This window comes from Monodon monoceros, unplaced genomic scaffold (genome assembly GCF_005190385.1).
Source record: "Monodon monoceros isolate NGI ecotype Baffin Bay Population unplaced genomic scaffold, NGI_Narwhal_1 Super_Scaffold_8, whole genome shotgun sequence".
Classification (NCBI taxonomy): domain Eukaryota; kingdom Metazoa; phylum Chordata; class Mammalia; order Artiodactyla; family Monodontidae; genus Monodon; species Monodon monoceros.
The window spans coordinates 49,644,585-49,671,737 of NW_021703785.1; the positions used below are offsets into that span (position 1 = coordinate 49,644,585).

Here is a 27,153-nt window from a genome sequence, read left to right on the forward strand (position 1 = left end):
AAAGTTCATGATGAAACAAAAGAAAATTAGTTTTGTTTATCTTATATCTGTTCCATTAAAAACTGGTTAATTTTTTTTTTTTTTTAAGTAGGAGTTTGGGGGAGGTGTGAGAGGAATTGATTGGTAAGTCTGGTTCTAATCTTCTGAGCTGCCTTTGGAATGAAGTTATGAGGTAAGAGTCTTCTACTGACTCTTATGAAGGTCAAAAGAGAAAAGAAAAACCCAAGTACCTCCTCTGCAGATCCATCTGGGACTGATTAGATAATTTAATGCCTAAAAGGACTTTTCTCCAGAAAACTCAGAGCATTTCACAGATAGAATACAAGCACACTGAACTTACTTATCTGATAGATACAAAACATCGTTCCACATGCTAGTAAGAAAAACAAAGTTGGAGATTTGGACCCTCAAGGAGCTTCAGATATTAATCTGCCTAATTAAGCCCCAGATTTCTTTCAGGTGTGGAAGAATTAACCAAGCTATGTGGAGGGGAACTGGTCCTTGAGCCCTCTCTTTTGTACAAAGAATCCCCAAAGCCATACAGAGTTCTCTTTAAGTTCCTTAATTTCCAGATGTCACCTCACCGAAGGCTTCCTTAGAACCATGATGCCCCGAGATCTCTGACAACCCGTCCACCCTGAAATGACCTTATTTCAGTTGAGAAATGCATCCCAGGAAGCAGGTGGCTTCCAAGAGAACTCATCCAATCAGGGCAATGTCCTAAGTCTCTAGTGTGGTAGAACTCTGCTCCCAAACATTACAACTAAGCAGATACACTTTTGAATCCTGAGCCCCGCCCTGCTTCCTCATCCCTCACTCCCCCACAGATACCTAAATAAGTGGAGAAGACCATTTTTTGTCAAAAAAAATTTTATTTCTCTCCACCCTAGCACATAAAAGTTTACTGGGGTATCTGTTGGAAGACAAGATCATAATTCAGAAGGTAACCATCATTATAGACAAAAAGTTTCTGCTCGAAAGGATGGTAGTTAATACTCTGCAGTGTTTCCTTCATCTTCTGCATTACAATGTTAAGTTTACCCTCTTTCCCTGTGCTTGTGTCATAGTAGTAGAAAATCTCTTCTGTTCTGGTGTTCAGAGTACGGGTGGCATACAGAACCCCACACACCATGAATGTGTTAGTAACAGATGGTTTATACTGCTTGGTATGCCAAGTGTTTAGCACCTCAAGTGTGGTGTCGTTGAGTTTGCTAATCACCATGTTACCAGTGCTGGCTTCAGTTGCATAAGTCACCCACAATCCATTCTCATCCACAGCCAAGTCGATATCTTGCCAACCAACATTAGCATAAGAAAAGCGGTTATTATAGGCAGCATCAGGGAGAGTTTGAGTCAAAGCAACTGTGGCAGTGGTCAGGTTAACTTTGGCAATGTTCCCGGTGTTGTACCAGTTGACATACATGTTATTCTTATAAACTACTAAACCACCACCTTGGCCATAGTATATCCAGTTCTCTCGGGCATTTGTGTACAACAGCAAATCATCCAGTGTATTGTAGATTCTGTAATATCGCAAAGTTCTCCCATCAGTATCCAAAGGTGCCACCCAGTACAGCCCTTTGCCTGGGTGCTGAGGAGAGTAATCCCGACCCCAGGCACCGTACTGATAGCTAAATCCTTTCCAGTTGAGCTGAACTGTAACCGGCCTGCTGATGTTCACCACACCGCCGTGAGCACAGCTCCCTAGAGGAACAAGCAAATAAAAGGGCATTCTTAGAGAAAATGAATGACAAGATACAAACAGTTTAACATCCTAAGAACCAAAGGAATCCATAAACATTTTTCTTGTCAATGTTCAATGACAGCCGTGGTCCTGATGGAGAAGAGGCAAAACCTACCCTTGGTTTCTGTCTCAATGCAAACCCGCTGTCAGTTTTAGAGAGCACTACCTTCTATTTACATGAATGAGCTTTCAATCTGGAAAATGGGGATAATGAAACTCCCAAGAGCCGTATTAAAAAGCGTTGAGGGCCCAGAAAGTGGAAAGGAGGACTTGGTGAATTTAATATATTTTCTTCTATGAGAAAGCGTTTTGCCAATATTATTTTATTTCTTTTTTTTTTCTTATAGAGAAATCAAGAAAGTAAGATCCCATGAGAATGCTACCCTATTTTCATAAAGCCAGAAGTTGCTATTCACCAGGGTCAGGGAGAATTGGGATGAAGGAGAAGTCTGTCCTAGGCAAGTCTTTCTTCCCTTCACCCTCTGCCCTTCCCTGGGACCCCAAGGGCATATCCACACCAGGTACCAATGATGCCCCAAGCTACTCTCAAAAGAGGAAGTTTGTACTATGGCATTTTAAAAGCTACAGAAAGATGGTCTCCTAATGGACCTCTAAGAGGTCCTCTAATGGTGGGATTTCAGCCTTGAGAAGCCATGGAAGTTATTATAGGACAACATTGCCTGCTGTGTGCCCAAAACATAGCCAGTCACATAGATCACTTGGTGACCCATCTCACTGCACAGTTACAAGGTGGGCCTTGCTCTTCATAAGCCATAGTCTACCGTGCCACAGAATGACAGGCAAGCACTTCGTCGTTCCCATTCTGTTGCTGTCATTGTCACAATGTGTACAATCAAGTGGGACCAGATTCACCGGTCCTTGAATCTACATTCCCTGTAACACTTGGGTGCATAACTCAGTCTGGGCAATTAGGCCCTTTGCAGAGCCCTCCCTCTGAAATGCCTGCCAACCCAGACCATTTATGAGCTATAAAAAATAAAATAAAATTCCTCCAGTATTTTTACAATAGCTATCTAAAGATTTGAACACACATTTTCTGGGATCTTAACAAATACCCTTAAAAAACTGGTCATAAATTTTATTGGAATTACAGAGAAAAGTCAACTTCAGATACATTTGAGATCATCTTCCCTCATCCTTTAAATGCTTGCAGGGAATCAGGGAGCCATGGAGAGTGCGTGAGGTGGGCCTGGGCCAGAAGCAGAGCTCCAAAGAATTGCCCGAGATTAACATTGTGGGGAGCAAGGGGGTGCAAAGCATTTGCCTCTGAGTCCCTGCCTCTGACACATATGGAAAGACCCATTCCTTTCCTTGCTAAATGCCTCCCCTTTCTCCCCTCCCCATTCAAGGACTGTTCAGAGATGAAACCATCACTAGAAATCCTGCTTTTATTTTTCCAATCTGTTGGGGCTTTTTGGTCCTGGAATTAAATACGTGCTCCTTAAATGCTCTCATAAATCCGCAGTTGGTGGGAAAGCCAGCCAGCCATACAACAGGTAGAGAAATGAAACCACTCTGTACCCAACCTCAAATAATTTTGCATATCATTAAGCAGAACACAGTCACGGGTTTATTTTAATAATGCATGCACCATTTCATAAACAAAAAAGCAACGTGTGTTCAGCCAAGAGACTGCTCTCCTCTAAAGAAATAATAAAATTATAAATTATTATTTCCTCTTCTAAAAGTGATCTCTCAGATGAATGCTTGTTGGCTTTTGTTTATGAAACAATGCATGAATTATTAAAATAAAGTTAGCGGTGTGTTCAGCTTAATGATAACAAAAACTGTTTGAGTTTCCATATGTTACAAACTGGATTTTCTAGTTAAAATACCTTCCCAAGAACTTATTTATTCAACTACATTGCACTCTGAGGAAATAAAAGAAAGTCACTTTTTCCTTGCAGGTTAGAAGACTTAGGCATTATTTGCTTAATTGAATCTTGCCATCCTTGAAAGGAAAGATTCCAAACCAACAGCAACAAATTACGTAAGGAAAACTTAAGACGCACATAACACATTCAAGCATTTTATCATGGGATTAAAGAAAATAAACTATTCTGTCCTAGATGTGGAAATCCTTAGATACGAAGGAACCAAAATAAACTTCTCTTAAAAATCACTACTACTACTACTACTAATGTCTCATCATTTCACAAGTTGACCAGGTGATTAAAATTGTACCTGGTATAAATATTAAAACTGTATGTCATTTAAATCTCTTTTCCTCACTCCACAACTCTAAACATCTCCCATCCTTTTTGTTATCCTCTCTTTATCCTCTATCTCCTTTAGACCATTTTTAGAGCCCTGGCTCTCATCAAAGGAAGTGGAAATAAGAGGAAAACTAAGTATTCTTGTCCATGCTACAGATGTGGCTACAGCAGTGACAAACTGCTGACAAGGCTATGGCGGGTTTCCTCGACTCCTGGTGACAAACCGTCTTAGAAATATGAGTGAAACTGACAGCCAGCCCAGTGCCCACTGCTCATCTAGCGCAAGCAGAGACCCCATCCGCCCACCCCTTCTACACCGAGCTTCTCCCCGCCCTTTCTAATCTTGTACCCCTTCCCAGCCTGCATTTCAAGGTCTTAGAGATACTCCATTCCTTTCTTTCTTTATGCCAACTTTATCCTACCACTGGAACAACAACCCACTGCCCAACCCTGACCCGAGAACTATGAAAAACCAACGAATCATTTTGCACTTCCTGATGGAAGAGAACACACCATAGAAATGAGAACGAAGGTACCCTTTCAGCTACTCCGCAAGCAAAAAAGCCAAGCTAATTTGGTATTAATCAGGTTGGTGACTTATTGCAACTTTCTTGTCACTCTAGGGATCACAGGTGCACCTCTCTCTCCATTACAGCATCTGTGGAGGGCAGCGTGGTACAGTGAAAACATTGCCAGATTCCAATTCAAATCCTGACTCCAGCACTTATGAACTGCGTATCCTTGAGCAAGTTACCCAACCCTCTGAGCCTCAGTTTCCTTACGTTAAAGGAAAACTAATAATACCTACTCTGCAGAATTGTGAGGAAGAGTAGACAGAAGACATATACATTTGACTCAATAAATGATAACAGTCAGCATTATAATCACATCCATGTTACAAGTGAAGGTTTACACGACTGTTTCCCCTCCAAGATAGTGGTTTCTGGAGGTTTCTGTACTTACCCTGATAACCCGAGTGCCCAGAACAGGACCAGCCACCCAGTGACACCAAATTATGTTTGTGGAAATAAAAACTGATTAAATCCCCCAAACTCACCTTACCCTTATTTATAAAACACTAGCTCTTTACCCTGGTACATAACTGCAAGTTTCCAAGAGCCTGGTATTCAATCCACTGAACGTAAGGCAGGGAACCCTCTACACCCGATAGCCCTGGTTGGCAATCTCTTCTTTGTCATGCAATTTATTAGATATTGCCATGGTATTCTGAAAATATCCTGGGAGGCCACATGGTGAGACTTTAAAATACTCTAACTTGGCTTTTTTAAAGTCTCATGGCCAGTAGCACTATTTTTTTTAAAGCTAAAGACTATATACCAGCAGAGGAAACTTAATCTTGGATCCATCAATGCCCTCTCTCACCTGGGCAAGTGAACTTTGAGCAAAGACGATAATACAATTAAAATGGTTATAATCATAAAATGATTAAGATGAAATGGTTATGTGTTACCTAACACTCTGCTCCTCTCTAGGCTTTTGACCGGTCACCCTACATCTTTCGTGGACCATTTACTGTGCACCTACTATGTGCCAGCACAGATCCTTGCATCTTTGAGCACAACAGTGATGACCCCTGGGCATTCACATCCCATTTTCCTATCTGCAGTCCTTTAGATTCAGGGGGAGAACAGAGAGAAACTGAAGTCAGTTGTTTCCAGGAAAAACAGTTAATGAGCACAAGGCCAATTATTTTAGATTAGAAAGTTCTATGAAATGAAGCAGAAAAGGATGCCATTTGCAGCAGAAGCCATACATAAAGCACATTTTATTGAACCCTAATGCTATGTACTGGCTCTCAGATCACGCTGACCGCTGGGGTAGCGAACTGCAGCTGCCCAGAGGGCCCAAGAGAGCACAGAATTACTTTATAGCTGAAACTTGCATAGAGTGTTTTTTGTTCCGCGCAACTCTGCAGTGAAAAAAAGCAGACAGGCCAGATTTTAAAGTCCCATAATAGTGAGTAACTTTAAGTAAAGTCTCCACAGGCTCACAACTTTGTGGTGCCTGGGGATTCTCCAATTCTGCATTATCAACCAATCCAAACAGAAAAAGAGCAAGTGAAAGAAACTGATTTCAAAACATGACAAAAAGTCAGTTTAATATAAACGTCATAAATATAATATGAACAGAGCTGGAGGAGGGCCAAGTGGCTTGGCAGGGATCCAGCTACAGCCAAGGTTGTGGGAAAGTGAGAGGAAATCTGCATCCAATTTGTTTAAACAACACAGCTGGGCTGGGCTGGCTCACAAAAGTCTAAGTGTGAGGACGTGGGGGAAAGTTCTAGAAAAAAAAAGCCTAACAAAAATAAGAAAACAGACTCACTGTTTTCTTCCTTACATACTAAGCCATGTACTTTCTCCCCCACTGCCAGCCTTGAGTTACTGACGCCTAACCCTCGAGGTCCTGAGATGACAGGAAGCAAGGGGCCTTGCACTTCAGCCTCAGCTCTGTCACCAGCTGCCTATGTGGCCTCAGGAAAAGCAGTATCCTCACCACTAAGTCCCCTCCTCTGAGACATGACAGCCCTGAATGTTCTTTCCTGCTCTAAAATGTCCTCATTCCAAGGGATGCATAGAAAACTGTGGCAGAAAAAGCTATTTCATGAGGACAATTTGCTGAGGTTTAAAAAGAGAGAGAAAGAAAAAAGGACAAGAGGGATAGAGGAAGGAAAGAAAGACTTGCTCAGGTAGTATCAGGAGCGGTCGCTGCTTGATTCCTGCCCTCAGGGAGCCCTCTGTGGCCCAGCAGAATGAGCTCTCATTTCCAATGACGACGTTGACACCTTTGATCCCAGACCACATTTAGCCTGGTTTGTTACAGAGGACAGAGCATGGCCTTTGTCCCAAACCTCCTCTGCATGTCATACTGTGACAGATTCCCAACTGCAGAAGGAGGGAAGGTAGGGCTCTGAACAACACCAAGAGGCTTATCACTGTGGCAGTATTTAATTAAAGCCTTAAAGAAACCAGCGACACTGACAAGGATCCAGAAACGCATGGCCCAAAAGGAATCAGGTTGTGACAATAGGAATGAATGAAAATAACAAGAGCTGTATGATTTCATTAACAGATACTGTCCCCATTCAGGCTGAGATGCTCAGGATGTGCAAAGAGAGCTTCCCTATGACCCTGGCTCCAGGGCTGGACCCTGCGGCTTTGGTTCTCCTGGAGGGATGTGCCGGAACACACACGGATCTAGCACTGCTTTTGTTTGCAGCAAGATGTTCACTTCAATTATCCTCATTAACAACAAATACAATCGCCAGTGTATAAATGCCAATCACAGAGCTCTGAGTTTCCCAAGACTTGTTTTATGAATCCTCACAGCAACGCTGCCACGTAGGTATTACTGTTCTTCCGTTTTACCAAGGAGGAGATTAAGAACCTTTCTGCTGTGGCTACATAGCTGGAAAGTTCAGGCCTTTGGGTTCACAATGCCATGCCCCTGACCCCTACACTCCACCAGTCCATTCAAGGAGGTATTTATGAGCACCCACCTCTATGCTACACTTAACCCCCTCCAAGGATGATTCCTTAGAGAGGAACACGCCGTCTTTGCCCTGCAAGAACTCACAGTCCAGGAGGGACAGCAGGACACACCCTCACGTACTGGACACGTGGAGCCATCCGTTAAATTCTCACTGAATCCTGGGAGGCACTCCACAGCACGTGCATTTAAGGAAAGCAGGAAGGAGAAATAAAGAGGTGGACGGAAGGAGGGAAGGAAGGAAGGAGGGATGGAGGATTCAAGGCGTAACCCAGCTCATCACATAAATGAGCCAATCAGCCCTTACAATCCACAGGACAGCCCGGAGGGGAAGCCAAGCGGATTGCAGAGGCTTTCCCCGGGCCCCTGATAACCAGACAATCACCGTAGAGACATTTCTTCTGTGCGCCCCAGGACATGACAGTATGTAGCGCTCTGGTAGGTGAGATTTAAAAGCAGGGAAGAGTAAACTCAGAGCCACAAAAATCCCGTCCCTCCTTCACCTCCACAATCCCAGAGCCCTTCCCCACCCAACCCTTAGCTCCTAATGGGGCCTGGTAAAAATGGGACCCCCTTACCTGGTGCAGGGGGAGGGGGTAGGGCAGGAAGGTTTCCGACTTTAGAGTCCTCACATTCCTTGAGTTTGTTCTTCAGAGCCACGATTTGTCGGCGAATGGCAAGGACATTGTTTTTGTCTAGCGTCTCAAGCTTCTCTACCAGGAGAGTCATATTCCTTATCTAAGGAAATCAAAATTCAGAGTGACTTTATATTATTGCGCAATTTCCTTCATAAACATTCAGGGCTGAATATGTCACTTAGGGAAACATTGCCAGAGAATACACCTGAGATTCTTCTGACTGGTTTCATTTGGAAGAATACATTTCATGGTTTAGCGTGAATGCCTGTCAGATTGCAGGCCGATGTGCGTGACAAGAAGAAAATGGCAAAGATTTTAACAGCTTTAATAACAGAGAACAGGCTCCGTCTAAGTATCCACAAGTGCCCATTAAAGTTCATCTCTAATAACCTTCCCCTATAAACTCGTGTTTACTCATGTCATACTACAATTAAGTTTCTAATGAATGGTGAGGGCCAGAGAAAACCTAAATTCTAAAATACAGAACTGAAATTCTCAATGATAGCCCATGTCATGACTGTGCTAGTAAATTCTCATTGATATAAATTACCCAAGCAGAAAATCTATAAACAATAAATGTTGGAGAGGGTGTGGAGAAAAGGGAAGCCTCTTGCACTGTTGGTGGAAATGTAAATTGATACAGCCACTATGGAGAACAGTATGGAGGTTCATTAAAAACTAAAAATAGAGCTACCATACGACCTAGCAATCCCACTACTGGGGATATACCCTGAGAAACAATTCAAAAAAGAGTCATGTACCACAATGTTCATTGCAGCTCTATTTACAATAGCCAGGACATGGAAGCAACATAATGTCCATTGACAGATGAATGGATAAAGAAGATGTGGCCCATATATACAATGGAATATTACTCAGCCATAAAAAGAAATGAAACTGAGTTATTTGTAGTGAGGTGGATGGACCTAGAGTCTATCATACAGAGTGAAGTAAGTCAGAAAGAGAAAAACAAAAACTGTATGCTAACACATATATATGGAATCCTAAAAAAAAACAAAAAGGTTCTGAAGAACCTAGGGGCAGGACAGGAATAAAGACACAGCCGTAGAGAATGGACTTGAGGACACAGGGAGGGGGAAGGGTAAGCTGGGACGAAGTGAGATAGTGGCATGGACATATATACACTACCAAATGTAAAATAGATAGCTAGTGGGAAGCAGCCGCATAGCACAGGGAGATCAGATCGGTGCTTTGTGACCACCTAGAGGGGTGGGATAGGGAGGGTGGGAGGGAGATGCAAGAGGGAGGGGATATGGGGATATGTGTATATGTATAGCTGATTCACTTTGTTATAAGGCAAAAAGTAACACACCATTGTAAAGCAATTGCACTCCAATAAAGATGTTAAAAAAATAAAAAATAAATTACCCAAGCATAACATTAATGGGATAGTGTTTATCCATAGAGCTTAAAAGGCTTCGCAAAACATCCTCACAAGAAACTCCTTTAAAGAGGCTTGTGGAGTATGTAGAGAAGCATTCCAAGAGGGATCAGGACTGTGTGATCATTCAAAAGGAGAAACAGACCTAGCAAATCCAAAACTGTGGTCTTCCAGGCCCATGAGGATAAATCCAGAACAGAGAAGACCCCTTGATCTAGCTTGGCCATGGAGTTGTTCACACTTATGTCATCTCCTTTCTAGAGACACTGAAAGGCCATTTGGTTTTGGGGCAGGACTCTGATCACTAGACAACACCTACTCCTCAATCAGCATGTTCCCAATGTGTGTAATTTACTGTTCAAAGCCAGGTGTCCATCCAAAACAGAACACGGGCCTTGCCAGGCGGTCATGAGAGAGTACAGCATCAGACGTCAGAAGAGGGACTCCGATCCTGGTCCTAGCACTTGCTCACTGAAGAGACATTATTAATGCACAAGAAGTGATTTCATTCCTTACCTCCACTTCCAGCTGGTCAACAATCACTGAGCTTCCAACAAAACCGACCTTCAGCTGTTTGATCAGTTTCTCCATCTCCCTCACTTCTACCTTGATCAGCTCAAAGTCCAGTTCGGTGTAAGAAATGGTATCTTTTTCCATGATCTCTATTCGGACGGTTAGGTTTGAGAGTTTCTTTTCATACACGCTGATCAATTGCACATACTCCTTCACCTAGAGGGGAATCAAACAGCTCAAGTCAGTTTTCAGAGCGATGTCATCCAGCTTTCCTCCACAAACCAAGTCCTTGGGGACTATTTGATTGCCTTCGATCTTTTTTAATTAAAGAAATGGATCAAAAATATATTTACCTAAATATTTTTAAAAATCTATCCAAATGCAAAGAATTCATTATTACAGTGGGGGAGAGGGCGGATTTTGCACTTGCCTAGACTAAAAATAATTGTGCTGCAGAATCATCATTCACAAGTACATTTTAATCTCCATTTTAATGTTTGAAGATACTAGCACCCCAAACTAAACTCGTTTGAATCAGTCTTTTGCCCGCCCTCCTCCGCTTAGCACACATGCTCTAAATCAGGGTTTCCCAACCTCAGCACTATTTACGTTTGGGAATAGATTGTTCTTTCTTGTGGGGGGGCTTTTTTGTGTAGTATAGGATGTTTAGCAGCATCCCTGGCCTCTAGATGCCAATAGCACCTACCCACCCCCCAGCTGTGACAACCAAGAATGCCCCAGACATTGCTAAATGTCCCCCAGGGGCAAAATCACCACCATCATCCCCTTCGCTCCATTTAGAAACACCGCTCTAAATCTAAGTATTTTCTAGAAGAGGGAGAAATGCTCTGAGAAGAATTCCTTTGTTGATCACCAAATGCAATGAGTTTTGAGCCCCTCTGCCTTCTATAGAGTGACATAAAGACTCAACTTACAAATTATGGTTTTCTCCAGATATATGCCCAGGAGTGGGTTTGCTGGGTCATATGGTAGCTCTATTTTTAGTTTTTAAAGAAACCTCCATACTGTTCTCCATAGTGTCTGTACCAATTTACATTCCCACCAACAGTGCAAGAGGGTTCCCTTTTCTCCACACCCTCTCCAGCATTTAGTATTTGTAGACCTTTTGATGATGGTCATTCTGACCCATGCGAGGTATTGTAGCTTTGATTTGCATTTCACTAATAATTAGCAATGTTGAGCATCTTTTCATGTGCTTTTTGGCCATCTGATATCTTCTCTGGTGAAATGTCTATTTAGTAACTAACAAGAACATACTGTACAGCACAGGGAACTATTTTGAAATAACCTATAAGGGAAAAGAATCTTAAAAAAATACATATATATATATGTGTATGTGTATAACTGAATCACTTTGCTGTACACCTGAAACTAACACAACATTGTAAATCAACTATACTTCAATTTAAAAAAAAGATCCAACTGACTCCACAATATGTGAGGGTATGTGCAACTGTAAAGTGCACATTTCATTAATTGCACCCACATATTTATTCCAAGTTTATTCCAAGAACTGATTATTGCAATCAGACCTTTAAATTACACATTTGTTGCATATTTTTGAATGTCTGATCATTAAGTTAAAATACTTCCAAAAATTCCCATGGTGATTTAGTGTATAATTGGAATCTCCAAATGGATATTTCAATAAACACAGTTGGTGGTTCTTTCCGTATCTGATCTCTAAAAGAAATGCCATGGCTTTTTTAAGGACCTGCTCATTAAAAGTTGCCGGTTTTATATTCTTTTTAAAAATTTGAAGAGAAGTAATACTTTTCCCCCAAACTTCACTAATGTCAAGAAGCTGATCCACAGGGCCTGGAAGAATCCAGAGCCAGATGTCAGCCTCTAATCTTTCTAATATGAAAAGCAGCCCTAACTTCTGTCCTTTTAGCCCTTCCACTTAACTCCACTGTACAAATTAGACACATAGGCCATGAACCTAAAGGGCTAGGGCTTCAGGCAAAGAGGATTTTAAGGAAAGTTGAAAACGCAGCCCTCGGCACTGCTCGTGTATCTCCTTCGGTAACTGATGCTCATTGCCATCAGATGAGGCTGATAAGGCTGGTGACATTTTGGTGGATAAGGAAGTTAAAAAAAAAAAAAAATATATATATATATATATATATATATATATATATATATACCTAGCAAGTCCCACTCAAAAGTACAAACACATATATAAGGTAGCCAGGTTTCAATTCCTCCAAAAATCAGGCATAAGACATTGGCTGTGAGAAAAAAAATAACAATAATGGAGTGCCAACCGATGGCAGAAATGGAAGTTTGCGAAATGAATATTCTTGGCATTTGGTCTTGCCAGCTCTTGGAACGAATGGAACACCCTCAGCTTTCCTGGCACATCTTGGTGGCATATCACAGCTGTTGTTCTATAAAAAATAAGTGGTTCGACTGTCATTTCTGCTAAATAAAATGTGGCTCTCCCAGATTCTCACTGCAAACCTCAGAGAGTGTATGGTGGGCCTGCCCTGGTTCTGCCCCAAAGTAAAGGGTCTCTACAGATCTGTTTGGGGAAAATCTTGAGGTTCCTTCAAGAACTGGACTTGACTGGAATGTCAAGAATAGCTCCGGGATGTTCAGGAAAATTGGAATCGTCCATGGAGTTACAGAAGGCAGGAGAGAATTTGAGAATGGGCCAGAAAGACTTCGTGGTGTGAACGCTACTAATTTAAATAGATTGTGAGTCTAAACTCTTCACGTGTATGGATCTCTAGTGTTGAGATGGAATGGACAATTCTGGAAACATCCCAACTCTCCCTGGGAGGGGCAGCCTCAGCAGAGGCGCCCAGTTTACCCGGGGATGTGTAGCAAGAATATGCATCCAGCCCTACAGGGACACTTCCCTGTGTCAACATTTTTCACGTAAAGCTCCCCATCACTACAAGTTTGAGCTTTAGACGACTCATCTACACTTGCCCTCAAACTCTCAGCCCTTCATTCAGAGCTCCCATTCTTCTGTTTGTTATGCACGTATCATGTCATTGATGGGTTCTAAGCATCAAAGTCTCTTTGGAGGGCTGTTGCTCTATACAGTCAATGTGGTCTTGTAATAGATAAGGATGCAGCCCAGGTGGCTATTAAGCTAAAGAATTAGTTGGCTTGTGTTTCTGCCAGTTCCTCAAAACCTGTGATCGTCACCATAGCTAGATTAATTGAAATAAATAAAGGTACTTTGCCACATACTGTCATTTTAATATATATTTTTAACAACAGATTAATTGAGCTTGAATTGGCCATCAAGACATATGAAGCACTTTGCAGCTAGATCCACCTAAGCTCAAATCTGGCTTCAGTACTTCGTGGACAAATCACTTAATTTCTCTAAGCCTTCATTTCCTCCTATAAATCGGAGGTAACGGTAACAAGCTCACAAGATGATTGTAAACTCTAGAGATAATGTATATTAAGTGCCTGGTGTAATGGATGCCCTATAAATTACAGCAATTATTAGACAGTGATTTCAGGTTTTTTTCAATCTGACCTTTTAATTTATTATATTTCACTGCACAAAACGTGGCTCAGTAGACGTTGTTTGTTTATGCGTTGCCTAAATGTCTCCCAGGCTGCCTCAACCCTCTCATGCATGAGGGACTATTAGCAAAAGTGTCATATTAAATAACTTGCCCCAAAGACCATAACCCTCTAGAGAAAAAAAAATTCTGAGCCGCCTTCTGAGTTGTCTCCTTTCTAAGTACAGTCACACAGGGACATCTCATAACAACAGAAAAGTATAAAATGCTTTCAGTGTCTTATGCAGAGGCCGTCCCTGTCTTCTCCATGTCCTGACAGATAATGAATCAATGTAAGACAGTCCAAATCCTTTTCTACTGGCCCGCCCAAACGGGCGTTCCCCCAGGCCTCTAGATAAATGGTGATTTCCAAGGCAACCTAGGGACAGCTATAATAATTCACCTGGAAACTCAAAAGCCCTCAGCTGAAGAGATAATTTTGGATGGAAGGCATTACTGACCTGGTGCATCTCTTCTTAGAGCATGATAACCGCACGGCCGAGAGGAAAGAATGATTGAAAGAGAATGATTCCGGGGCTTCCCTGGTGACTTAGTGGTTGAGAGTCCGCCTGCTGATGCAGGGGACACGGGTTCGTGCCCCGGTCCAGGAAGATCCCACATGCCGCGGAGCGGCTAGGCCCGTGAGCCATGGCCACTGAGCCTGCGCGTCCGGAGCCTGTGCTCCGCAACGGGAGAGGCCACAACAGTGAGAGGCCCGCATACCGCAAAAAAAAAAAAAAGAAAAAAAGAAAAAAGAAAGAAAGAGAATGATTCCAAAGACCGAGATTCCTGACCTGGCTTAACCAGCCAAAAGACCTTTACATTTATGTCTCTTTACCCTTATGAGCCTCAGTTTTTGCATCCCTACAATGGGGAAAAGAACACTGGCTTATGTGCCTTAAAGGGTTGCTTGAGAGTAGAATGGGAAAGCGCAGAGGGAAGCTATTACTGCTATTGTTGTTACCCTCACCTGTCACACCCCGAATCCATTATGCAAATCTCAGTGGGCAGGTCAATTCCTTTCTTCGGCTTCAATCATGAATTATTTTTAGAACCAGCTACTGACACTTTCCAACTGAAAGTTTTTCCACCTACTCCACACTTCTTCCCTGCCAATTATTAGCAAGGCAGATACCACCTGCCCCCCCTTAACAAGATTGGAATGAAATGTCCCAGACTCACAAAACTCTCCCTGGAGCAGCCTGGGGTTTCAAACTGCCGTTCACATCCCTGCCAGCCAAGAAGACATGCAAATCAGTAGCTCCCACTATTTCAAAGCAAATGACTCTACCTGAAAAGATCTTTACCTAGGATTTTCCCCCACTTGTTATGTTTTTATGCATAACTTCTTATCTGTACTTGATTATGCTATGAATATTAATGACTGGAATTTATAATTTAGTTCTGTGCCTTTTCTGCTGATTAATTCAAGGACATTTTATTTCTTAAGAAGCTAGGTTCCTGGAGTCGTCAAACACATTTTCCTGGACACTCGTTTAAACTTAGAATATTTATCTACCAATTGAGGTTGAAAGCAGGGGCTCAACCTCATCAGAACTTTTGTCTTAAAAGAGAGCTAGGCTCGATGTTGAGGTAGCTGAGCTGAAATTTCTTGGGAAAACCTATTTTGAATCTTGCAGGGAAGCCAGAGCTCCTTGTAAATTAATGGAATGGTATTAAATAACGCATAATGTGATGATAGCCTAGCTTGGACTTCACCTGTACAGAAGATGGAAGTTCTTTTGGTTGATTTTTAACTTGGCTAAAAAGGTTAAAGGGGTCAAAACTGGAATGTCAAGTTCATTGCTCCAACCAGCTCAGAGAAGGGCTAACCCCGTGAGATGACTTCCTCTGGCTGGAGAAAGCAGTAATCAGGGGGTCAAGTGGAGGTTTTTATCAAGGCTGAGCCACCTACTAGTCTCATTTCAAATTCCCAGGGAAGCCTTCGGTTTGGGGCTAATGCTGGATGCATCTGATGTAATGTCCCTGCTGAGACAATAGAGGCTAACCCCAAGAAAGAGAGAGAGGGAGAGAAGAAAGAGAGTGAATTGAGAAGAGAAAATAGGAGGAAGAGAGAGGAAAAGAGGGAGGAAGGAAGGAAGATGAGAGGGAGATTTGTGGGAGGGGTGGAGGAGAAGGAAGGGGAAGGACCAAAAGCAAGAGAAGACCAAAAAAAGTAAAAAACGAAAACAAAATAAGAAGGAAAAGGGAAAGGAAGGACTGAGGCAAGAGGAGAAATAGAAATGAAGGAAAGGAGGAATGGAATAGAATAGGCTGAAAAAAATGCAAGGGCAGGAAGATAGAACATAAAGAGGACAGAGGAGAGGAAAGAAAAGAAGGCAAAGCTGGAGGAATGACCAAGAAGAAGACCAAAAGGAAGAAACCACAAAACCAAATACAGATTTCAGAGTTGAAATTTACAGGGAGAACTCAGGCTTCTTTCCAGCTGCACACACACCATGATATTGAAGCGAGTTTATCCTGTGGCGTGACTCATCTCCATCCCATCTTCTCCCTGTGCTCTCACTCTTCCTGCTATAAAGAACTCCATAGGTTGCTGTGAAATAAATGCTAAAGCTTCCATTAGATGCAACTGTGCTCTTTGATACAGTGAAGAAAGGCTGCTTATAAAGTCCTGAATAAAAAGTATTTTGTTTGTTCTTAACAAGATATTGTTGGAAGAGGAAAAAAGAATAAAATACTTACTTTAGAAAACTCTTTCTCGAACTTCTGGGAGATAGTTTGAGCTATGATTTCCAAGCGTTCCACTCTCTCCACAGGAAAGGTGGTGTCTGGCAAGATAACAGAGCATTGGCAGGTCCCACGGTCATCCTTGGAGCCGGTGAAGTTGGGAAACGACTGTAAATAAAAATAAGTTCAACATCAGTAATAAGCCGGGAAATGAGCCTTTGGCAAGGGAAGTGACAGAAACTGGCTTGTCAAAAGAGTGCTCAGAGGCAAGCGAGTGGAGTTCAATACATAAATGAATGGAATCATAGAAACACCCCAAAGCTGCTGCCATGTCTCCCAAGTGTAGCTCAGTGTTCAGTCACCTCTCCACCTGTTAAGCAAACCATATCATTCTCCTTTCTGGAAGAGTCTTTAAGGAAACTACTACTGTCCCCATGTAAGGAAAAAGAAATAAAGAAGTGATGAGAAGACTTCCCTGTTGGCGCAGTGGTTAAGAACCCGCCTGCCAATGCAGGGGACACGGGTTCGAACCCTGGTCCAGGAAGATCCCACATGCCACGGAGCAACTAAGCCCGTGTGCCACAACTACTAAGCCTGTGCTCTGGAGCCCGCGAGCCACAACTACTGAGCCCACACGCCGCAACTACTGAAGCCTGCGTGTCTAGAGCCCGTGCTCCGCAACAAGAGAAGCCACCGCAATGAGAAGCCCACGCACCGCCACGAAGAGTAGCCCCGTTCGCCACAACTAGAGAAAGCCTGCGTGCAGCAACAAAGACCCAACGCAGCCCAAAAATATAAATAAATAAATTTATTTAAAAAAAAAAAAGAAGACGCGATGAAAGTCCTAAGTTGGCAATTCTGCCACTTACTGGACCTGAATTCTCTTTAAGTCTCTGTTTCCTTATCTGTCAAATAGATATAACCTGCTTCACAGGGTTGTTCCCAAGAGGAACAAAGTAATGTAAACCAAGTCCCTGGCACGTGGTAAGTGATCAGTAAGCGTCACTCTCCTTTTCCTTCTACACCCTCATTTCCTTTTCCACACGTCTACCCCAGCCCTAACCCGATGCCTTTCAGGAAAGTGAGAAAAACATCAAGGATGTGGGTTACAGTGAAGCTATGCAATGCAAATTCACATCCTCTCTTCACCTGGGAAAGTGTATAATTAACATCCTTCAAAATGGCAACAAACCAGCCATTTGTTAAAAACTGAGCAATGTATGAGTTTGAAGATTTTGTGCAAATTCTTTTTAAGTTTTCCAGCTTATCACTTGCAGAAAAGTCATTTTTAAATATTTGATGTTTCTTTAATATATTCAGGCTCCCACTTTGGTGCCACTGAATATTTTAAAATGACAGGTTTGAAAGATCCTGTTTTTCTTTTGTCCCTTTTGAGCTTCCCCAAGGGGATCCCGGCACAATTAACATTTTTTTATTACTACAATTGCCTTACAGAGTAACTCTTGGCAGCCGACTGAATGCCTTTCAATGATCTTCTCTGACGGCCAGCCCAAAACTCACCTGTGGAACATCAGCCCGGAGGGTCTCTTTCTGAAACTACCAAGGGGAGAGCGATGGTTTTCAGAGTTTGAAGAAATGCAGGCTACACTTCTCAATATTTCAGAGGTCAGCTGGCTGTAGCTGAGGCTGTGTGCTCTGTGATTTAATGTCTACCACCTTCCCTGATTCCTGAACAAGCTGGACTTGGGTGCTTCTATAATCAAGATCTAGTCCATCGGTGACCTCTGAACCAATTAATTCAGGCTTTTGCAGCCAAATTGCTTGTTATTTTAACCTAATCTTCTATAAGATGAACAAATACACACACACACACACACACACACATATATATATTTGTACCCAAAACTCTCTATGCCACGTTAATTCTTGACATTGGCCTCAACTTTCTTTGCCAATCACACCCCACACCTGCAAAAACTGGGGAGTAAGGGGGAGGGACAAGCAGGTTTATGCTGAACACTGTGGGTGGGAGGAGGGTAAGGGAAGGGTCTTTGCCAGGGACAAATAAAGACTAGACAAGCCACACCAGGAGCCTGTCAGAGAGCAGCTTCCCTGGGAACCAGTTTTATCACTCCCACGGAAGGTAGAAAGACTCCAGCTCAAGTGTGCCAAGGCTTTTGCAGGAGGACCTGTCCATGCCATCATGGACTTTTGAAGAAATAGCTTATTTTAATAACTGTCTACCAAAAAAAAACAGTCTTGCATCGCATTTTGACAAGGGGAGGTCGATTAGCTGCACAAGACAGGGTTGGACCATTCTGAGAGTTCTTGGAAAAGCTCTGTCAACTCCATAAACAGTAGAGATCATCAAGCAGTCTCTAGACAATCAACTAGAAACTACTAGCTCACAACTTTTTCATCCTGAAGTTCACCTGAAAGGCAGGCAACTAATTATGAGACCTGCTGATAGCCATTCCGCTGTCTTGTATTGCACATCTCCGTCCTGGCACAGTGGACTTCCCGCTTTCCATCCTTCTTATCATCAGCCCAGCGTGCTCGGCTGACATCCAAATGGTCCATAAGTTTGATCAGTGTTTCCCATTAGAGATATTTCTGTTCCTCACACTCAAAGACCATGAAACTAATGGCGATGGGTCTCTTTCTGTGGCAAATGCTTAATCTCTATGTGAGTGTCACACGAGGGACGGGAGACAAAAAGAAGCACTTGTCCCCTTGGCCTTTGGAAGGGTATGTGATCCCCCTGTGGACCCCACAGACACCTTACACTGATCAGTTCTCACTCAGCCTGTGTTCAATTCACATTTACTGGTGTCTACAGCTTGCCAGGCTCTGGTCTGGAGCCGGACAAATAAGAGACAAATAAGACCCACTTCCGGCCCAGTGAATGAGGCCCCTTGTCATTATGAAAGCCTTAGTGTCTTTTTCCTCAACAAGCCCTTTAGCCTGATGACAAAAGCATGTGACTCGAGGTTGTGACTCTTGCCAGTTGCTGTGTGAGGCGAAGCACTGAGGCTTTTCTTGCCTGTGAGTTGAGGACCGTGATAGTAGCTCCCCTCTTTGGAGGGCGACACCTGAGGCTGGCGGAGTGCTCTGAGCACTCCAGCGAAGGTGCGACTCACATTTGGGATCTCAGGTTGCAATTGGTTCTAATTAGCAGCCAAGTCTAAGTGCCTGTAAAGATGCAAGGCATAAAATAATGGTACTCAACATTTTCAAAGTACAGAAAATGATATGTTTGGAACTTGCTCAATGACAGTTATAAAGGGGTTTTCCACCACTTTCCAAAGAGCTCATCAAGCAGTCCTAGAAAACTGGGTTTATAGCGGAAGTGACACCTAGCCTGCCATAAAAAAGAAGTTGGAGTCGTGATATTAACTCACCAGAGGGAGATAAGTAAACCAGGAAGGAAATTAAAAACTCTAAGTATAATTTAACTACCATTCCTTATCTACTTTTAAACATTTATCTTCTTACCAAACAACAGACACTTTGAGTTTCTCTGTTTCTTGACCTATATTTTCTTTTCTATTATGTTAGCTGATCACCTTACCTAAAAGCCGGTTTCTGATTGGTGGTAAAACCTCACAATATACTATTAATTTTCATTTTAATTTTTTTTAAATGCTAACCAGTTCTCATTGTCCCCAGAAGTCATTTAGTATCATGGAATAAAATGATATGTCTCATTTCTGGCTACAAAGAATCTTGGTGCATATTCATGATTCCCAAACCATTCCCTTCTTCAAAATAAGCACTTTAAATCTATACTCCATGAAAATATAGAAGGCTGCATGGAGAGAGATGGTGAAGAGCATGAACAACTAAGTTTGAGCTGTATCACTGGCTAGTTTATTGACTTTAAGCCAATGATTTCATCTCACTAAGCCTCAGTTTTCACATCTCTAAAATGGGACAATTAATTGTACTTACCTCTGAGGTTAAATAAGATAATATATATTATGCACTTAACGTAGTCCTGACATTTATAAGGCACTCAGTAAACATTGTTACTGCCATTTCTGAGCCCTATCCAAACCATTTCATTTCATAATTGACAAATTTTCATTGCCTTTGAGGTTCTGATGGTGAAAGGAAAACAAAAGTCTTTTCCTCCTCTTTTTCCATTGGCCCTTCCATTCAGATGATCCTATAAACAGTGACCTGACCTGTGAGTAAAGATCATAGAAGTACAGAGGACAGCCTCGGGGGGAGTTAAGACTCCCCCACCCCAAATCACACCTTAGCAAGGAAAGCCTAGGTTTTTCAGAGCAGGACTCCTACAGAGAAGCCCGGAGCTGATGGAGGGAGGAGCTGCTCCCTGCGCCCTAACTTCTCACCCCTCTGTGCCTATTTCCCTTTCTTCAAAGGAGATCCAAAGAGGGCTCATCCCCTAAAGAACGAGGCTCACTGCACGTTGTAGAGATGTGGGCTAGCTGGACCAGTCCCTTTCTAGTGCATGCTTTGTTTTTCATTTGTTTGTTTGTCTTGTTTGTTGCTACTGCTATCGTCATTTTGAACTGGAAGTGGCTCTTAAGATCCCTTATAAGAAAGACTGAAAAGAGCTAACACTCCTCCAGGGAACTATGCATGTGTAACAGCACTTTCCCAAAGACCAGGGATTCCTCCTCTTCCTTCTGTCACCCATCTCCCTTACAAACAGGCTCAGAGAAACTCTCAGGTCTCCAACCAAAGCACTGTGGGTCCCTGATAGCCGCAAATCAATTAGACACACTTTTCTGGAGCTTCTACTGGCAGGGCTCATCCCCTAACAGCTGGTATCTGGGAGAGAACCCAGGCATCTTCATTTTTCTTAGTCCCCTCCGCCCCGCCCCGATTCTAAGGTGCAGCCAGGTTTGAGAACCTCTTGAAAGCTTAGATTCTTTCCCTAAAGCCCCCAGCCGGAGAACCGAAAGGCTGTCTCTCCTGCTAACAATTTAATTATTTTACCCAGGTTTTAATTCATTTTCAGGGCACCTACAATTAACAAAGGGAGTCGTAACTCTGCTCCAGTGTTCAGGCCTAGCCATCCGTGAAATTATATTCAGTTCCCCAAAAAGCCAGAGGAAGGGAAGGAACGCAGCTATCAGACTCCGGGGCATCCTCACCTGGGACTCGGAGCCGGGGGTGGACCAGCCAGAGCCAGAGGCGGAGGTGGAGCTGAAGTCAGAGGTGAGGAAGGAGGTGGAGGCGGTGGTGGTGGGGAAGTCGGTAGAGATGGCGTCGGTAGAGATGGCGGCCATCCCCCAGACACTCGCAGTATCTGAGTGGAGGAGGCACAGAAGCGCCAGCAGGCAGGGGAGGCCCGGCTTCATCCTGCGCTCTAGGCTGGAGCCACTAGCTACTGCAGGAGCTCCAGGGCTTCTTATAGTGCCCAGTGGGGATTTCCCCCCGGGCCAGTGTGCAGGGAAAGAGGAAGCTGCCAGAGAGCACGTGACCACCAGGAAGGTGAGGACAGCCGGGAACTTGCGTCACCTGCACATCGGGTCCTGAGCCCCACTCTGCCAGCTGCCCTTGAATCTGGGTCTCTCCTACCAAATCTTAGCTCAAATGCGCTTTTGCAAGCCCAATATCTGGTTTCCGACTTGACGCTTCCTTGAAACAGATGGGATGAAAGTAGTCTTTGTGGATGAAAAGAGCTTGGGGACCCCAGGAAGGAAAAGTAAGCCTCAATCTTTTGCCCAGAAGCCATCTCTGTTTGTCCCCTGACCCCCGTTGTCCTGAATGCGGCTTTCCAGGGAAAGCTAGGGGACTCCATCTAGAGGCTGTGACTCTCCCCAGGGGATTCCCTCTTCACTGGCTACTGCCCAGGCTGTCTCTGACTGCTCCCTTGCAGTGTCTGCTTCCACACAGAGTTCTCTCAACAGCCCCACTCAGAAGGAGACACCAGCCATGTGTCTGCCCTGAGACTTCAGTCAGGGCTCTGCGCTATCAATCACTCGGCCGTGTGAGCTTGACAGAGGAGAAAGAACCCAAGCAGGAGGCTGCCCCAGACCCAGTTCAGGAGGCCCATGGTTGAACAGTTTCTCCAGAAGGTTCTCTCTTGACCTCCTTATCCCAGACCCTGTTGTGAGCTGGTTAGGCATTCAGGAGCTCAAGGTGTATTCCTGAAACTGAGAGCTAGGGGTGGTCTTCAGGCCCATTTACACCCCTCCACCATTTCACACACCTCTGTGACCTCTGCCCTCCTTCCTGCAGGGGAAAAAGGGTGTTGGCCTGAATATTCAAAACCAGCTCTCTCATTTAGTCAGTGGCATTAGGCAAATCACTGAGCCCCCTACTGTTATAACAATTCCTAAATCATTAGAATTAAATGAAATATTGTATAAGAAGTTGCTTATAAGCTTTGAAGTGCTATACAAATGTCAGATTTTTTTGTGTGTGCTTTTTTGGTTTTATTTTTAATTTCCTAAAGCCCGGCTCAATATGGAAGGTGTTTGGGTTCGAAACAGGGAAAGAAGGTCCCTGCCCCTCACTGTCCCCACCCCCCAGGCCAGGAGCAGTGCGGAAGACCTGGTCTGAAGGGTTCTTGCACCTCAGGGGCTGCACAGACTCTCAGAATCAACACTGTACTCATGTGAGAAGCAGGGTCTTAAACCCTTAGCACATTATTCAGATACAGGAGAGGGGACGGGCAGGAAAAATACGAATGAATGAATAGAGAGTGAGGGAAGGAAAAGAGACAGAGAGGGAAAGGGGGAAAGGACAAGCCTCTCTTTGTCTGGTGTACCCAAGGTGCCCTGGGGTACACCCTGGTCCAGCGCCCCACGCAGCCCCCAGACCCCAAGCGCTGAGTTGGACACCTCACTTACACCAGTCCCCCCAACTTTAGGGTCCACACCACCCCCGCCATCCAGTCTGTCATTGTTGCCTCCTCATTGAAACACACCTGACCAGCCACACAGGGCACCTTCTCAGGGCAACTTTATACCCACATTCACGTGGACGTGGTGATAGGCAGCTAGAGCAGGCCCAGGAAGGTCAGGATCATTTTCCCAGAAGCTTTCCGGAAGCAACGGGGTCTGCTTACCTTATCTGCTCTAAGGCAATGTGCATTGAAGACGGAGGTCAGGGACAGGGGATCCATGGCCATCTGTTAGAGGAGAGGAAGAATATTTTTTTTTCTTTTTTCTTGAAGTATAGTTGATACAATGCTGTCTTAGTTTCAGCTGTACAGCAGAGTGGTTCAAATTTTTATATATGTGTGTGTATATATGTATATTCTTTTTGATTCTTTTCCATTATAGATTATTACAAGATATTGAATATAGCTCCATACTGCTGTACAGTAGGTCCTTGTTCTTTATCTGTTTCATATATAGTAGTATATGTATGATAGTCCAAAATTCCGAATTTATAAAACTAGGAGGAGTATTTTGAAGCCCCTACCTCTCATATTCTGCCCTATAGTGGGTTGTCAGATTTAGCAAACAAAAATACAGGACATCCAGTCCAACTGAATTTCTAAAAAGTAACGAATCATTTTTTAGTATAGGGATGTTCCATACAATATATGTGGGACATACCTATGCTAAAATAATGATAGGCTGTTTACTTAACAGTTGAATTGAACTGGATATCTTGTGCTTTGTTTGGGAAACTGACCACCGAAGTCTGCTTGCTCCACCTGGGCAAGGCCTCCTGGGAAAGGATGTGAGCTGTGAAGCTCACTGTTCCCTACCAAAGCAATTCAGCTTCGGCCCCTTTGGCAGAATGGTCTAGCCACTGAGACGTCTGGCCCAAGACAAGAAAAGCGGATGGCATGTGTGAGAGTGGAAATTGGTGAACTGAACCCATTATCCTGAGATTGAACACCATGACTATGAATAGAGAGAGGAAAGCTTCCTCTGCTTCCCATCATGGTTTCCCTCTTCCTCCTGCTTCCCACCAAAGCAAAGGGCAAAATCTCTTCTCTTTTGCTTGTAGCCTCTGTCTGTGGGTATAATGAGCTTTCCTTGCTCCTTTTTTCAAGGAACATGTCAGTGCCCTTGTCAAATAAATAAAAAATCTCATTAACAATGGCAGCCCGTAGTCATGACTACCTTTAGAGCCCTCTATGACCAATCCTTTAGGAGATCCTTTTCCAGAGGGGCTGCAGTCCTGCAGGAATGAGGCAGCAATTCTCTCAAACACAAGTGTGCCCTAGGCAGGAAGCTACTCCCCCTCCCCCCTCCCCACTCTCCCTCCCTGCCTCCCCACTCTCCCTCCCTGCCTCCCCCCCACACCCCGCCTCCCCGCCACTGCGCTCACAAGCTGCTTTGTTCCTGTGTGCCTCCATAGTTTTCAGATTCTGTACTATTTGGTAGCAGCAAATGCACAAAAGCATTGATGATGACTCAATAATGAGATTATTAATAATAAGAGTTTGATCAGCTCTTCTGCAAATACCTTTGTCCAAAGAAACAACAAGTTTCCTGGTAATTTGACAGACTGAAAGACAGGAGGAAATTATCAGCACTGCAAAGCAAACAGTGTATTATTTATAAAAATTTGTTCTGACAATGGGCTCCTTCTAAAGGAAGAGGTCACTGAAATTCACTTGAGTAACACTGTGTTCTTCCCTGACAGCTTGAAGGAAAGTTACTGTGTGTGCATTTCATTAGGGGAATTCCCTAAAGCTGTACTTTTTGACCAGTTGCAACACACAGGAAAAAATAATCATATAGATAAAGGCTTAATTTAATCCCCCGTCATTAAAAAGCAATGCCAAACATACCATGGTACTTTCAGAAGACAGTGTCTTTAGGGTATCTGGTCTATAAAAAGACAATAGAGGCCAGTTTAGCCAACAGACTGACAACAGAGGTTGTGCTGGGGTGACCCTTTCCACGTCTGTTGACCTCCAGACAAGGAGATCTGGAGGTTGGAGGTGGGGGTGTTCAACACCTCCAACAGCCCTCGAATCGCTATTAGCAATACTAGAAATGATGTGTAAAAATAATAATCAACTGTCATCATTCATGTACCCTGGAAAGAAGGTTAATGATGTGTATGAGGCCTTCATTAACAATGTGTATCAGGCCCCACTCTGTACAAAGTATCAGGCCCTATGAAGACTTAAAAAGAAGGAAGAAAGCATAATTATTGCTAATAAAAATGTCCGGTCACTCAGGGGAGGCGGGCCACTTCAGAGAATATCCTAGGAATGAAAACAACAAATTGGACTCAAAGCCAATGACATGAATACTGAGGAATGACCGGATGGATGATGGGGACCAGTCTGAGTGAGCTGATGTGGGAAGAATTCACCAGGTGTTGAGCTTCTTTAGGATGGAGACAAAGGCCTTCTTAGTTTTGAATCGCAGCACCTGGCCCAGTGCTTGGTACTTGGTGCCCAATAGACATTTGTACACTGAAGGGACGTATTTAATAAATATATGAGTGAATGAATGAATGAGTTGATTCAAGGAGAATTGTGAAAAATTGTGAATTTTTTAAATTATTGGAGGAAAGGGAGTGAGTTCCCAGCAAGAGAAATCACATGAGTACAAGAACTCAGGCAACCTGAATTCTCTCCAAGGTCATGATGCTGGCCACACCCCTGTAATTTCACATGGCCACCCTAGCAACTCACCCTCAGATCAGAATTCCTAAGGTTGTTCCTCAGCCTGACCCAAACCCCGAAACCCTCTAATTCCCTAAGTATATCCTGTATAAGGAACTACACAGACTTAGCCATCCAATCATGGTTCAGAGAATTCCAGCTCCAAAATACAGAATTTTCAACCAAATACTTACGTTTTTAATCTGCAGCAAAATCACTAACGTTGGCTGAATGAAGAACCAAGCTAGTCAAAAGCACAACTGATGGAAACCAGTGCAAAGTTCTGTGCAAATGCTGAAAAGCAAAAACAACAACCAAAAAAATGTGTTGAAAGTCAACATATGCTAATTTTTTAGGAAAAAGCAAAACTCTACATCCTCTGAGACAAAGCGTGGACTAATGAGCCACAAGTGTGCTCAAAACTATTTCCCTATGATTGTTGGTGTACAGTCAGGAAACACCTGCCACCATAAGGGGCCAATGGACTCAGGAAGCACCACACCCCAGGCTTATCTCTGGACCCCTCCAGAGGGACTCTACCCAGACACTTGGGACCAAGGATGGCCACATAAATTCCTCTTGCTGTTTCCTGACCACTGCCTTCACTTCATCCCAACAGCAGCACCTGAGTCTCCCACACCAGTTGGATATTGTAAATCACCCAGTCATCCTCAAATGGCCAGATGAGTTGGTTTCCCCAACCAGAAGTGAAAGTGCATCCTCCTCTTGCTTAGCTGCCCCACTGCAGAAGCTCTGCTTGCCTCACATCCAAACCACCTGAGTTGATGATACCCGCTGTCTCAGCAAGGCCCGTTTTCCCGAGTGCTACTTGCACATGTTCAGCCTCATGCACCTCTCATGGTGAGAAAGAAGCACACTTTCTGCACCTAAGAGGAGTTGTCACCTTGAAATTCTAAGTGTGACCCCTGCTACTCCTGCAGCATTTTCAGATTTAGTCTCGTCTTTTATTTTTCTGTTTCCATTACTTCCCTGCCTGAATCTTCTCAAACCCTACAAATGCCAAGCCCAAGCTAGGTGTCAGGATTCTGCACTTAGAGACAGGCCCATGTACTGAAAAAGGCAAAGAGTCTAAAATACTGAGCAAAACTATTGGATCTACCAACTTCCTAGCTGAGTGACTTTGGACGTGTAAGCACAGCAGGACACATCAAACCTGAGCTTTCCAATAAAGTAACCACTAGACACGTGTGTCTATTGAGCAGTTGAAATGTGGCTGATCCAGACGTTAAGTGTGTTATAACTATAAAATACATACTGGATTTCAAAGACTTAGTATAAAAGAAAAGAATGTAAAATACCTCTTTAGTCATTTTTATATTGATCAGC

The 27,153-nt window shown here is 43.5% G+C and overlaps 1 protein-coding gene across 1 annotated transcript; it reads right to left on the reverse strand.

Annotated features, from left to right (window-relative positions):
- Window positions 1-864: 864 nt before the first annotated feature.
- OLFM4 (olfactomedin 4) lies at window positions 865-21,444 on the reverse strand. The gene is made up of 5 exons (XM_029210419.1): window positions 21,371-21,444; window positions 16,299-16,451; window positions 10,045-10,257; window positions 8,067-8,226; window positions 865-1,704 (listed from the first exon to the last, which is right to left on the reverse strand). The coding sequence occupies exons 3-5, from the start codon at window positions 10,183-10,185 to the stop codon at window positions 902-904; spliced, it is 1,104 nt and encodes a 367-aa protein (XP_029066252.1). The 5' UTR covers window positions 10,186-10,257; window positions 16,299-16,451; window positions 21,371-21,444; the 3' UTR covers window positions 865-901.
- Between the last annotated feature and the right edge of the window lie 5,709 nt (window positions 21,445-27,153).